Raw genomic sequence first — 14,345 nt, 5'->3', positions numbered from 1 at the left:
GGGCAAAACTAGATTTCGTATGAACACAATAGACACAACACTACTAATTGATCCAGAAAGCTATCATTTCATTGCAGGTTGCTGTACAGCGGAGGTTAAGGTGAAGGCTGCCAGATGGCGTGTCCCACCACACCAAGAAGCGCCGATCACGTTGCAAATACGTGAAGAAGAAACGAGAGAAGTAAACGTGTTTAAAGCCTGTTGATACGCCCTCAAAAGTACTTCAAAATAGAATAAACGTCGAATGCTGCTGTATAGCCATTGGTTCAATCTGGTGTCGAGATTATTATACTGCAGGGCCTCTGTACGCCACGAGGCTAGGAGGCAGTAAGGCGAGAGCACAAAAGAGAGAGGCTTGGTGCTCAAGCGAGTACTAGAAAGGTGGAACCGCTGAGATGTGGCATAGTCACCCTTCAGACATCGTCATTCTTCAGAAAGATAACATGTAGGCATCAAATTGAAAGCAGAGTGCAGGATCTTAAGCGATCCAAAAGCCCGCTTCGATTTGCGAGGACGCCTCTGAAGGAGCCCAAACCGTGACCACGCTCAGTCGTCAGCAGCGTGCCAATGTAAAGCCGAGGAATCTATCGTAATCTCTAGTAAAACTGTGCAAATTCTTGGCAGCTGGCCGGAATACTTACTGCGGTACATGCAGTACACAGAACGAAAAGCTGTAGTGTCTGGCATCTTACAAGACGCTATCAAAACCCAAAGTGAAGAACAGACATTCACTGTGAGCAAGCGCAAAATCCACCACCGAACCCAACACCTTGCGCGTAACATAGGAGTGCATAGATGCAGAAAATGGCAGATTTCATGGTTGAGCAATAATGAAGTGAATGTGAAGCTCAATATTGTACTTCATTAGCTTTTGAGGGTTGCTTGTAGCAGAAACCGAATTTTCCAAAGGATCTGCTCAAACCCTGGAGACACTGTATGAGCGGGCTGCATGCATTCTGCAGCCCCAATCACGAGAACCGTTCATCCACAGGGATTGAACAGCTTAAGGATGCTACCAACAATAAATGCACTGTAAAAGAGAGAACCCATGATGCAGGCTGATGGAAATGGCTGAGAAGGTGTAACCTCCTATCTCCGTTTCGGTTCCTCTCGTTGCCGTTCTCCCTCCGCAGCTCGTAGTTTTAGCTCATATTGTTGTATCCAGCTAAAAACTAAAATGGAATACGAGGTTTATTTGGCGACAAACATATTAGGTGAGCTAAACATGCGTGGTGGCCACTCGCCGGGGCCCCATCACCATGTCCTGTAATCTCTCTCTCTGGTTTGTGAATGCCTAGCATACTTCTGGGACACAAATTCAAATTTAGGGAGAATTTCTTATTTCCAATCACTTTAAACGGAGGAAAGTGGGCAGGGTGTGGTCTGTCATCGCAGGGGTCCTCGTGCTGATGTTGATATTCCTTCTGGGCTATGGAGAAAGCGCGGAGAGGAACTAATAGCCGGAAATATCGACTCAGTAAATAATAAGAAGAGTTAACGAGTTGAAATAACGACAGCAGAGAATTACTGCAGACCGGCGTCTTCTTGCGGCCAAGCCGGCCTCCGTTTGCCGTTTTGTTGTTCCCATTGTCGTTTCCTTCTTTTACCAAACGCGCAAATGTCGGGCTATGAAACAGCAGTTCGCGGAACTCTGAAGCTGAAGCGACACAGCGAAGCCATCGCGGCTGACGAGAAGAAACGCCGGAAAAAGAAGAAAAATAAGGCGAACAACGAGGAGGAAACAGGACCAGCAGTAGCTGATCTGCCCCCAGAGCTTGCAGATGACCCCGAAGCTGTTGCTGCAGCAGCAGCAATCCAGGAGGGCAAGAAGCCTGCAGACGCAATCCTTAGTGCCAAAGACGGTGCAGCAGCAGGAGCAGCAGACGCCGGATCAGAAGCTGCTGCTTCCCCTGAAGAAGCATCCGCAGCTGCACAAACTTCTGCACAAGACGAGGGAGAAGAAAGATCGAAAGCAAGGACAGACAGCCGCAGTCGCAGCAGAGATCCATCCAAACCCTCAGACGCAGGTGCGGCATCCCTGTGCCATTCTGGCTCGATTAACTTTGTGTTGCTACTTCCTTGCCCTTTTCTTTGAGCTATTTGGACTCTGCTGCATTTGTAGAATGCGCAGATATTGCGTATTCGTCCGCCGTGCTTGTGCATTTGGCTCTCTGGATGTCTTTGCGTCTGATCTGCGTGTCACAGATCGTGTGCAATTCATTATATTCATTTGCACAAAGTGAAGTGAAGCCCCTGTCCTTCTGATTGCCCATGTCTGGCTCCATCTAGTTTTATTCGTTTAGATTCATGTGCGCATGTTGCTGCCGCTGCTGCTGCAATGGTGATGCTGCAGCGGATGAATTGGAGGCCTTCATAGCTGAGATGAATCCGCGCTGGACTCCGGCGGAAAGGGCATTCTATTTGGCTCGGAAGGCGCGAGAGGCAGAGAGAATCAAGAAGCAACTGGAGCTGACACACCGGCAGCGGATGGAGAAGTTCAACAAGCACTTGGCTTCGCTTTCTGAACGTGAGCTGACTTTGGAAACATCTTCGAATGCAATTTCTGTACTTCTACAATATGCATCTATGCTGTCCAAGCAACGCAATACCACTTATTGCTCGGGGTCACTTGTCATGTATATTCACGCATCGATCGTTGCTGTAGCCGCGAACTCGCGCTCCCTGCATTGGTTGCTTGGTTCAGGCGAGCTGCAGAAGCAGCTTTAAGTAAGTGCTGCTCCTGCCTATTCGACCGTTACATCATTTTGTGTTTTATTTAATCCGTTTTCCTTGTGTTCCTCCTTATCAGACTTCGACCAACCGCGTGTAGGCCCCGGCTAACGAATGGCGCCGAAAGCCCACATATTCTGCAGGCAGGTGGTTTATGCATTTGGCGGGCCTTTCACCGCTGCAAGTCCATTACTTATGGAGTTAGAGTTGGTGTACACCAGCTGACCGTGGGATCAGCTCGCTTTCGTTACAGAAGTGGCAGCAGTCTCATCAGCAGTCCGCGAGCTGCCCACGGGCGTTGCAGCTTGTGTTGCAGTTTGTGCCGTTCTTCTTCGGTGTCGATAAGCAGAGATACCCGCGGGTCTTCGTTACAGACTTTAACAGTGTCCAGTGCACCGCAACAGTCCCTGAAATAAATTTGCTCTTTCGGCGGGCCCTAGCCCGCATGCAAACCGCCGCATGAAAGCTGCGCGGCCAGGGGCCACACACGGCCCCCTAAATGGCCAATGCGGCGAGAGGCAGAGTCTGCAGAACTCTTTGGGGCCCCGCTGCAGATGCAGCACCGGCAGTGACAGGTGTGCCTGCTGCTGCAAGTTCCACTGCATAAACGGTTCCAACTGAAGGAATTGTTCGGAAGTCATAAACAGCCGAAGAGGGCAGAGTCGGCACCGCCGACCTCATTTCCCTGCATCGTCACCCTAACTCGCCACCGCTTTAATTGTAGAACTGTAACAGCAGAGAAGATGGCGGTCTCATCATTCTCTTTCCTTATTACCTGCTACTGTAGCGGATCGTCCTTTTGGAGCGCACTTAACCCCCTCACCATTACTGCTTAACCCCATCCGCTCTCAATATCCGTCTCTATATATATACAAGTACACGTACACATATAATATACACATATGTTCACACATATTGGGCCCTAAGTCACCTGCGGGCAAAGAGGAGCCTTCCTACGATTCCCTCTTGGCTCTGGACCCCGCCATTGCTTTTCATTAACGCCCCCAGCGCATCTGCTGTGTGTTAGTCTGACGCGAATGGGTTCGTGGGGGAGGCAAGGGGCCTGGCTGAGTCATTAAGGTTTCCGTTGGAGGCTGTTGGCTGAAGGCGCTGGCTGTCGCCGGAGGGGTAGGGTTTCCTTGGTGTTACCTGCTGAGAGCCAGGGTCAGAGGGGCTGTGGGGGCGTGAAGACTGGGAATTTGTCCTCTTCATGGGCTCTGCGGGGCTGGTGCTGCGCGGGCTGTTGGGGAACTGCTGCATCTGCTGCATGTCCACCTTGCTGCTCGTGTACGGCTGCTGCTGCAGCTGCTGCTGCTGGTGGCCAGCCGCCGTCAACGGCGACACGTACTGTGTCTCTTCCAGCAAACGAATTGAGGCCCGCACGGACGCCACATCCACTCCTGACCCTACCAAGAAGAGAATCATCGCTTCCAGAGCCTACACAAACGGCGCCACAAGACAAACAGCAACAACCTCTGCGCTGGACACATTATACCCTGCACTTGAAATTACTAAGTTTATCACCATCAAATGTCAGCATAATGCTGTTATGCTGTGTGGAAAGCGAAACCAGCAAAGGGAACCATGCTAATAGTAGCTTGTGAAGGGACAACGTCATAAGCGCTGAGCAGCCCCTGATATCTTGCTAAGTGAGCTCATTGACGACAAATGCAGCAGTAGAATCAGCAGCAACAGCAGCAGCAGCAAACGGCGGCGAAGAGGACATGCAGCATAAACCTTGTTCAGGTCAAGATCCTGAACAGGTCAAGATCCTGAACTCTTGGCAAGCAATGGCCTACCCGTGCAACTTGCATTGCGGCCTCCGGCGCACTTCCGTTCATCGTCTGTTGCATTTCTCTCCTGCGTTCACAAGAAGACCATGCATGCAACACAGCCTGTCTTAATCCAATAAGCGTTTCTTCTATAATGGGGTAGTCAGAACTGCAGAAATTTTAGTAAGAGTAAAGATCAAGCAGGTCACGCCCAAATCGCTCCTCTGGGCAAACAGAAATGGGTCGACGCTTACACAAGCTCGGCCTCTGCCGTTTGCAGGCGATTCCGTGCAATTTGAACTTCATCTTCCGCCTGCGCGCAGCGGCGGCAACAGGTGGCGCGAGCAGCTGTTAGTCGTCTTATTTCTTGCTTTTAGGAACTTCTAGGATCTAGACCGACCATGCGTGGCACTTTAAGCTCAAATGTACATTCACAAACTCAAATATGCATTCAAAAGGGCAAGGCTGAGTTCGTCACCGACGAACCGTCTTGACTTTCTGCACGGCTTGCGGGTCTTTGCCAGTTTCAGCTTTCTGCTGGAGCTTCTTCAGCGCCTGCAAACCGAGCCAACCTTCACAGCCAGCTAAACAAATAAATACAGATATTCACAATTTGGCGTTACGCTGCGGAGATGAGGAACGGCTTAGGGTGTCGATGGCATATTTGGAAGCACTGTGTGGGCGCCGAAGCCAATAATCCCCGTCCATTTACTATGATGGCTTTATTCCCAGGATTCTAGATTGGTCACTTTTTGCCGCATGGCTTTGTTGATGCAAAGCTAAATGTGCCGCTCTATTGGTGGATCTGAATGCACTAGGTAGGACCTCCTGCTCACCGCTTCCTTCCGCAGTAACTTCTTCTCCGCATCCTTCTTCCGTTTGCTGGCCTTCTGTAACGCGACAGACAGAAAAAGAATGCACAATGCAAAAAACGCCGTATGTGAATGCCGCGCAACAGCAGCCACGAAAATAAGGTGGCTAGAGCTAAAGCGGAAGCCTACTCTTCTTCTGGCACCCTGACCGAGCAATGGTCGGTCTTTCAAAGAACTCGAAGCTGGTTCATGCCTTTATTTCCACTCGGAATAGCTTGCAAGTCACGCAGCCCAGAAGAGTCACAAAAGCTAAATCTAACTGCATGCAGGAACCCTTACTTCAACCTTCGCGATTGATTTCGCCGCGGCTACATTAGCCTCCTTGATAAGGTCCACTTGTGGTTTCTGTACATCACCCGAACACAGGCGTCACACGCATCAAGTCACTCAAAATATAAACGTTTATTTTATAGAACTAAGGGCAGAGTATGAAAAATCTGTAGGAAAACTCCAGAAGTACAAGCACGCACAGGTTAGACTCACCACCGAGGAGGATATCGTCTTGAACGAGTCCTGCAGAGATCGAAAAAAGAAAATAGAGGTGCAATAAATCAATTAATAATAACTTTGCTACACAACCTGATGCAACTATGCGAATGTGAAACGCAAACACTCGCATCCACAAATAATGTGCCAACAAGATGCGACAGGAACGCTAGTCTTTCAAGAACTTCAACTTCATTGACTCCATGTGTTCCGTAACAGCTTTCTTCATATCTTTTTTCTACTGCTGAGCTACTGCTGAGCTAGGAATACCTAAGTGGAAATGGATGCGCAGCAATGAAACGAGCTCAACACCCAAATATGAATTTGCACTACTGCGGAGTGCACGTTTATCCGTGCAAAGTTCCTCACCAGGGCTGCGCCGATCTCCTCCACTGGGCGCTTGTAAACGGGCTTGTCGTAAAAGTACCCGTTGATGCCAACGCGCAGAGATTTGCCACTTCTTTCCCAATCTGCATGGAAACATAAGCGGCGACAGGACACACTGGATTTCGTTGTACAGATTACGAAGCGGACAGCGCCCGAGGACGAATTTGAATGCTTAGTGACCAGAATATGACAAGTGGACCTCGGAAGCGTACATTTTAAACTCTTCTGAATGCTATGGACAAACTTGTCAATCGCCTTGAGGGCCTTCCGCTGACGGCGCAGCTCCGTCTCCAGGGGAGCGTTCTTGTGCTTGGAGCACTGCGAGAGAGAAATTCACACATCTGTGGGCCTTGAGGGTCATATCTGCTGCTAAATTAGGCTGCTGGGCTGGCTTTGCTGCCTGCGTTCATGCAATTAAGCCAGCCGCTTGCCGCTGCATGAATGGTGTGCGCTGAAGCCACTGTGGAGGCATCAAAGCTCAACCGCCGCGGGTGAAAAGAGGCAGCAGTAAGTGAAAGAAGCACAAAGTCATCATTGAGAACTACATCCTCCGTGGACTGTCAGTTGTAGCACCTGCAGCAGCAGCAGCAGACCCACCAGCCTGCTCAGAAACTCAAACATGCTAGCAGTTGGGTGTGTAAAGAAGCCTATTGTCCCCTGATATTTGTGTAGAGAGGAGCACAGCTGGGTGTGCTGCGGCTCTTCAATAAGATGTGGCTCCTTTTGCCAATCGGCGCAGGCAGTGGCTGCTGGGGAAGGGAGGCGCCCGCTTGTCTGTAATACTGCTTCGCATCAGCGTTTCTATCGAATGAATGAGCACAAAAGACGAAGTTTGAAGAGAATATCAATAGAAGCAAGATTCAGAAATCACAGAAGGACCGAAAGAAGCCGCAGCAGTTGAGCTGTGCCCCGAGTCGGTGGCAGTGATGCAAGATCCCGATCGCATGCAGGAGGAAACGAAGGCTTCCGCTCTGTCTGGAAGCTACATAGAAGCCTCATCTGCCTCAAAATATAACTAATGAATTTGTTAATATCCAGTAACTTTATTATTGCCGCCAGGCAACGCCCTTTCGGCTTCCTCGGTGCGCGACGAGCGCAGCACTTTGCAAGCACGGAACTCTTTCTGGTCATCATTCGAAGTACTTTTGCCGCTTGCGGCAAATCAACCAATGTTTGCCACATTTTGCCTTTTAAAAAGTGAAATAAAACAAGTACTTATACAACGAACAGCCGTGCGCTTCAATGGAGCTCCTATTTCAATAGGCTGCGCCATAGTTCATGTTCGCGATGGACTCCGCCTAGCGAGAAAGTTATAAAGACCTTTAACAAGGCATGAGTACTGCACTCTGCTGCACATCATCTGTTCTGGACTGCCTGTGCTTTAGAGCTGGGGACCAAATAAGTTTGTGCTGAAACAGGGAAGATCAAGTTGCAGTGGGGCTGCGAGGGGAAACAATGAAAGAAGGCGTCCATCTGCCAGACCAAGGGCTCCAGGTGTTTTAGCTAGTAGCAGAGACAACTCTTGTTAGGCTTGTGTGAGTAGAAAAGTATGGACTGCTTTCCTCATAAGGGGATGGGCCATCCATCGCCTCTTTTGTGAATTGCACGAAGCCAGGGGCCGCTGGGCTTACAGCAAAGTTCACTGCTGAGGCATTCAGAGGATAATCTTAACTGCTGTTGTCAGAAAGCCGAATGTTTTACCTTCTTTTTTTACGAATAGCCATAGAAGATTGGCAAGGGGGAAATGTAAAGGCTATTCTTATTCGCCCGCTCTCTGCGCCAGCGACACTGAATTGCCTACGCTCTAACTAGCTTTCTATTAGGAGGGAGAACAACAAGCACATGCGCTATGCAGGCAAATCGCATTGATGACATAGTATGTTAAAATAGAATAAACGATTTAGTATGTTAAAATAACGGGAGACCCCTCTTTTGTCCGCAAAGAAAACGGCAAAGAAGTGGCTCTTAATGCCTCCTTCAGACACCTCCTTTCCGGAACACAGGGCATCAGTGTGCGCTGCTGAAGTGTTGCAAACTGGATCTTGAGGCAAAAGCCATGAATTTTGGAAAAATATTCTTTGAAACAGGTTGCCGAATGCGGATCAGCAGAATCTCTTTTAATTCATTCTTCCCTTATCACCACAGGCGCGCCAACTGCCGAGAAGTCTGCTAGAGCACAGGATTACGCCACAACGTGTGCGCACGAGGCACCTTAGAAAAGTGGGCAGCCAGACAAAGCTTAAGCCTTCTCTCGCGAAGGCAAACCGCCTTTTCTAATAACTTTCGTTCTCTGAGGGGTCACCCCCGCTCGCGTGCAGTCGGCAATTTTTGCGCTGAATAGCCGAATTAAGTACTCATATAAAGCACAAACGAATGCATTGGGAGGCCGAAGTGTCTACTTTTAGGGCTCTAGGGAGATCTGCAGCGACCCCAGAAGTGCTACCCAGGTAAGGCTTCCCCGCCAGGGTCAGCGTAGCCCGTCTCATCAGCGGCAGCAGCACGTTGCTGCATCTGCTGTTACCGCTGCAAAACGCTTACAGAAACGCGTGCATGCGCTCAGGAGGCAACGAGAAGCAATGGAAAGGGATTGCGGAAGTAGCAGCAGATAGCACGCTGTTTCAAACGCACGGGTAGCGCCAACCACAAAGCAAACGCAAACGCCTATTTTTAAATAAGGTGAAGGCTGAAACAAACTTTTACCATATCATGCATTCTGAGAAGCAAGGGCGACGATATATATGTTGTAAATAATGCAGAGTGGGGCGAAAACTGATATATTGGCATATCATATGAAGGGATTTGACTAAAGGCTCAGAGCCCGAAGAGGAACCACAGGAAACTCCTGTTTCCTGCTGCTGCCACAGCCGAACCGCCCCCCTTTAGCCACCGGCGTGGCTGGAATCCTTCAGGCGCTTTGCTGCCAGTAAATTTGAAGCCAGCAGAACTTATCTTTTGCACGTGCCTTGAGGACTTTGTGAGTGTCTTGAGGACTGGTTGGAACGTCTGGCTGGGATTTAATCTGCTATTCGAGGGGACTAGAAGTAACAAGGGCTCAGCGAATTGCGTGCTCTTCTCCCTATTGAAGCACATGTTTCTTTTCACTGAATACACATTTGCAAACAAATCAGTCTGCTTTATTTGCGGAGGCTTAATCGCTAAAATCCGGGAACATGAGGGCTTTTTCCCGGGGGAAAAGACCAAGCAAAGTGAAAAAACACATGCAAAGAGGCGTTGAATGGCTTTTAGGCAAGCTGAATGGCCAGCAAGAAGCCTTAAGTTTGTTTCGAACTTAAAACTCACCAGCAAAACCCACAGCCAAACTAACCGCTTAAAGACCTCTGTGGGGGCCTTTCGGGCTCCCACAAAGCAACTCCCAGCACACTCTTGCACGCGGGAGGCAGGTTAGGCTGCAGCGCTGCAACACCGCTGCAGCCGCACTGCAGCAACGCTGCAGCAGCACTGCTGTGGCGCCAGGTGTACCAGTGGGGCAGGCTGCTGGTTGAGTTTGTCACTCTTCTGCCATATCTCTCCATTTGTCTGTTATTTCCACCCTTAGTTCCTCTCTAGCTCTCCCCCCTCTCTGCATGTGTTTTGTGTATTTGTTTGTTTCCTCATTTGCCTCTTCTTTTGCTGGCTGTGGGTCTCTTTTTTGTCTCCTATTTGTTCGTCGCTGGTCCTACAGGCAACTAAAGCGCCCTCTAGCCCCCCCAAACCCTCGGCAGCCTAGCAGTCAAGTCTTCCCAGTCTTGGGGGGCCTTGCTGCAAGGGAACCATGTTTTCTTTAGTGGTGCTCAGCCCCAACGACCCTAGAGCTAATTACCTTGATTAGTATCAAAGAAAGTCATAAATCAGCAACACAGCAAGACCACCCTTTGCTGCTGCTTCCCGGGACCCATGGCGCAGTACTGCTGCTGCAACCCGACGACCTGGCGAGCGCTGCTACAGCTGCTGCAGCTGCTGCAGCTGCTGTAGCACGTGCGGCAGCCTTACAGGCTGCCTAGCTGCGCCTCAGCGCACAGCGAGGGCCCTGCAGGCGCCTTTACCTGCAGCGGATGCTTCTCTTTAGAGACCTTCAAAAGATTTTTTTAGGGACCCGCGAGCTCTAAGCTCTGCTTCCCCAGGCGCCCCTAGGCCCCACTCTAGCAGAAAAGCGCCAGCTCCTTTGCATGCATATCCGGCGCCGCAGCCACAGGGGTCTTCGGGAACCGCCATGGGGCCCCATGATGCCCCGAGGAGGCCCCCAGAAGCCCTAGAGCCCCTAGGAGGCCCCCAGGAAGTCCCTAGGGGGCCCCTAGGAAGCCACAGGAGGCCAGACCGTGCCCCCAGATGCATTTGTTGTTTGAATAGAGATTCTTCTCCCAGGTGCTGGAGCTGATAGGTTCTGTAAAAGGCCCCCTTCCGGCGGCCTCCTTTTGTGGGCCCTGGCTTAAGGGCCCGCATAGCCGCTGTCAAGGGAAGACCCATCAACTTGCGGCAGCTGAGGATGCTGTTGCTGCTGCGGGGCTGAAGAGCAGCAGAAGCGGGATCAGGAAGGGAACTAGAAGCTGTATCGAGACGGGAAGCTGGCACAAGACCTCAACAGGAAAGCCCCAAAGCCCCACTCACCGCATGCACGCGCTGTGCCGACTCCGGCGCCAGCAGTGGCAGCAGTACTCGCAACAGCAGCAGCAGCAACAGCTCTGTCAGCAACAGCAACAAATGCAGCACAGTCGGCGGTCGCCGCAGCCCAGTCAGCAGCAGCAGTAGCTGTTGCTGCAACTACAGCAAAAGCGGGACTGCAGAGGATTCCTTTTGGAGTTGAGTTCCTTTGAGCGCCGCCGAGGCGGAATTTGCCGCTTGCCAGGACTTCCCATGTATAAAGCTTAATGCACTCGCTTGTAAATCATATTATAAGCAAAATTAATAAATCCATTTTATTCGTATTATGAAAAAGCCTTAGTGCCCATTCTCTACGTTTAGATGTGTGCTGCTAGTTTTTCATTCATTTGTTTGCCCGTATACTAGTACGAATGCATAACAGATTACCAATATATATGCATATTATGGACATATAAAAATGTGTAGATTTTGTTTCAGATCCATAATCAGATTTGATTGTACATTTACTTGCCAGACTTGTTACACACTTCTCCAGCACCAAAGCACACCGGCGAAAACTAAGAAAGGTACCTTCTAGTGCTTGTTGCTGTACCTAGAGGCCACGAGAAGGGGAAAACGCAGCAGCAAGGCAGAAGCAGCGAAGCAGCAGCAGCAACAACGCGCCAGCAGCAAGGCAGCAACAAGCCTGCAGGAGAAATGCCACAGTAGGGCAGCAGCAACAAGCAAGCAGCATGGCAGTAGAAGCAGCAGCGGCACCAGAAAGAGCAGTAGGAAGAGGACGAGGGGTGAGGACAGCAGCAACAGCAGAATCAGCAGCAGCAGCAAAATCAAATCGATAATTCCTTTAAATTTCTTTTTAGCTGCTGCCCGTCTAAAGGTGCCCAAGCTTTCTAAGCTGCGCTGCGCTGCACTAAGGGGCTACACGCAGCGGCAGCAAACCCCCTAGCTTTGTCTGCTGCAGCAGCAACGCGGAAGCTGCTGAAGCACAGAAAGCTAAGCTGCAACAGCCGTGTTGCTGCAGCAGCTGCCCCTGTAATGCTGCAGCAGCAGCCTCTGTGTTGCTGCTGCAGGAGCACCTGTGTTGCTGCTCCAGCAGCCCTACGTGCACTGGTGCTGCATAGAGGAGCGCACACACAAGATGTGTACAGACACCGCACTGCGCTGCTGCTAGACTTGCAGCAGCCCAGAAGCAGAAGTTAATTAAGAAACTTTTGACAAAGGCCCTTCGGCGGCGTTCAGGACAGGCTGGAGAGTCTACACCAAGTGTACGTACACCCCAGATGTGAATGGGGAAGGCGCAGCAGAAGGGGAAAGAAGCAAGAAGTGCTTCGTCTGCAAACTGCAGCAGCAACGAAGGGGCCCCTAATTAACAGCGCTCCCTTTTTAGAAGAACAGCTTTTTAACATGTGGAAAGCCTTTTGGTGGTGCATGTGATGGTAAGCGAGGGAAGAGATCCCCAGGAATAAAAGCCTTTTTTCAGAGAGGGTTTTCGCGTCTTTAAAGAAAAAAGGATTAGAAGAAACGAGATAACACGAAAACCATGCAGCAGCAGCAGCCGCAGCCAACAGCCGTTCAGTGCGCTGTTGCTGCTGCTGCTGCGGCTCGCAGAAGATCCGCTTCGGGTGTGCTGCTTCAGCAAGGCCGATCGAATTAAATTGAAAGTTTCGGAAAGTAATGCAACTGGACGTCTTAAACACGCCCTAGATATTCTTTTCTGCAAGTGCATCGGTACGCGTTCGGAGCTGTCTATACACCTGAAGCTGCCGCCTCTTTCGCAGTTCCTCACACCGTCAATTCTGTGCGTTTTGCTGGATTAGTTTGCGTTATTTCTCATTTTAATTATATTTTCTTGCTTATTTTTCCTTTTAGTCTTGGTGGCGAGGCGCTGAGGCGCTGGAAGCCTTCGTTGCTCGTGCGCAGTCTGCGTTCCGTGTTCAGTTCGTTTCTTTGTGAATTCTTTTGCTGCTGCCTCCGTCTCGACGTTTCTCGATTTTTTTAAACTTTTTGACCGTCAAATTCGACGGATAGAGCAGCAGAGGGCGAGACAGCTTCGCCTGCTGGTGCTGCCTTTGCTGCTGCTGCTGCGGCGCATGCGCGCAGCTTTTTGCTTCCTTTTGGCTTTTTCTTTGCGTTTCGTGGCGCGAACTGCTGCTGCTGCTCCTGTGGCGCTGCTGCTGCTCCCGTGGTGTGCTGCTGCTCCCGTGGCGCTGCTGCTGCTGCTCCCGTGGCGCTGCTGCTGCTGCTCCCGTGGCGCTGCTGCTGCTGGTTGTTTGCAGTGTATGGACAGCAGTCTCGTGAAAGTGCAGTTTCCGCCGTTGAGGTGTATGTACAGCTCACGGGGCGCGCAGCGGCTCCCCGGAAGTTGAATTCGAGATCATTTTCATCTTTCTGAAACAAAAGCCCCTCCACTCCGCTCCACTTGCCTCTCTGCTGTTGCTGCTGCTGCTGCTGCAGGACGGCGGAGCAAGATGGAGGCGTTTGGGGTGTTGGGGGCTGCTGCGGTGCCCGCGCGCTCGCTGCTGGACTTCTCTCCACTTTCGAATTTGCAAAAAAAACATCTGGCGAAGATTTATGCGGCTTTGACTTCGAACGTGTTGGCCACGGCCCTCGGGGTGTACGTACACCTCAACTGCTTCGCCCTCCCCAACTTCCTCGCCCTCCTCCTTTCCCTCGCATGCGTCCTCGCCCTCAGCTTCTCCTCCCAGAAGGCCCACGCAGAGTCCAAGGTTTGCTGCTGCTGCTGCGGCTGCTGCTGCTGCTGCTGCGGCTGCTGCGGGTTGCTGCTTTTCGGTGTTTCTTTGTTGTATCTGGTTCTCTCGGGTGGAATTTGCAGCTTGTGCTGCAGCTTTTGCTGCAGTTTCTGCTGCAGTTTCTGCTACAGCTTGTGCTGCTTCCGCTGCTGCTGCCGAGGGTTTAGGGTTTAGGGTTTAGGGTTTGATGGCTGGAGCGTTTTGCGGCTCGCGGCTCCGTGGCTGCTGGCGCCCCCTTTCTCTCCAGTGCCCCAACTAAACGAGCAAATAAACAGTTAAATTAATTAAATTAGTTAGTTAATTAATTAATTAATTTAATTAATTTAATAATGTTTTGTGTGCAGATGCTGACTGGGGAGCGGGCGCTGTACTTCGGGGGGTTTGGCTTTCTTAATGGAATGCTAGCTGGCAACTATTTAGCAGCAGTTCACTTTTATGTGGGGCCCCAAGTGGTGCCTGCAGCATTTCTGGCTTCCGTGGCCATCTTCTGCTGCTTGTCTGCTGCTGCGCTTGTCGCCAAGCAGCGGTGAGGGTTTAGGGTTTAGGGTTTAGGGTTTAGGGTTTGGGGTTTGGGCCGGGCCTGGGCGCCGCGCGGCTTTGCTGCGCTTCGCCCCGCGGCCGCCGTTGGGAAGAAGGTCGCTGGGGCGGGGCCGAGGGCTTGCTGCCGAGCCAGGGTCTAGGGTTTAGGGTTTAGGGTTTAGGGTTTTGTGTGCTGCAGGTCCTACTTGTACCTAGGGTCTATTTTGGGA

The 14,345-nt window shown here is 51.0% G+C and overlaps 3 protein-coding genes across 3 annotated transcripts; 2 read left to right on the top strand and 1 right to left on the bottom strand.

Moving 5' to 3' along the window:
• Window positions 1–1,618: 1,618 nt before the first annotated feature.
• ETH_00002635 (uncharacterized protein) lies at window positions 1,619–2,727 on the top strand (the record flags this gene model as incomplete). Its single annotated transcript, XM_013373324.1, has 3 exons — window positions 1,619–2,027; window positions 2,354–2,527; window positions 2,705–2,727. The coding sequence occupies 3 exons, from the start codon at window positions 1,619–1,621 to the stop codon at window positions 2,725–2,727; spliced, it is 606 nt and encodes a 201-aa protein (XP_013228778.1).
• Window positions 2,728–3,753: 1,026 nt separating this feature from the next.
• ETH_00002630 (uncharacterized protein) lies at window positions 3,754–6,868 on the bottom strand (the record flags this gene model as incomplete). The annotated part of the gene is made up of 10 exons (XM_013373323.1): window positions 3,754–4,167; window positions 4,530–4,590; window positions 4,757–4,815; window positions 4,989–5,057; window positions 5,339–5,392; window positions 5,654–5,719; window positions 5,858–5,887; window positions 6,230–6,330; window positions 6,460–6,565; window positions 6,845–6,868. 10 exons carry the CDS (start codon window positions 6,866–6,868, stop codon window positions 3,754–3,756), a joined length of 984 nt encoding a protein of 327 aa, XP_013228777.1.
• Window positions 6,869–13,314: 6,446 nt separating this feature from the next.
• ETH_00002625 (uncharacterized protein) lies at window positions 13,315–14,345 on the top strand (the record flags this gene model as incomplete). The annotated part of the gene is made up of 3 exons (XM_013373322.1): window positions 13,315–13,572; window positions 13,941–14,122; window positions 14,315–14,345. Coding segments are annotated over 3 exons (471 nt in total), but the record flags the coding sequence as incomplete, so codon positions are not given.

The sequence above is a fragment of the Eimeria tenella genome, genomic scaffold (assembly GCF_000499545.2).
Source record: "Eimeria tenella Houghton genomic scaffold, Eth_scaff133, whole genome shotgun sequence".
In the NCBI taxonomy this organism is placed as follows: domain Eukaryota; phylum Apicomplexa; class Conoidasida; order Eucoccidiorida; family Eimeriidae; genus Eimeria; species Eimeria tenella.
The sequence above is the reverse complement of the archived record's forward strand: the minus strand, read 5'-3'. Positions and strand labels throughout refer to the sequence as shown.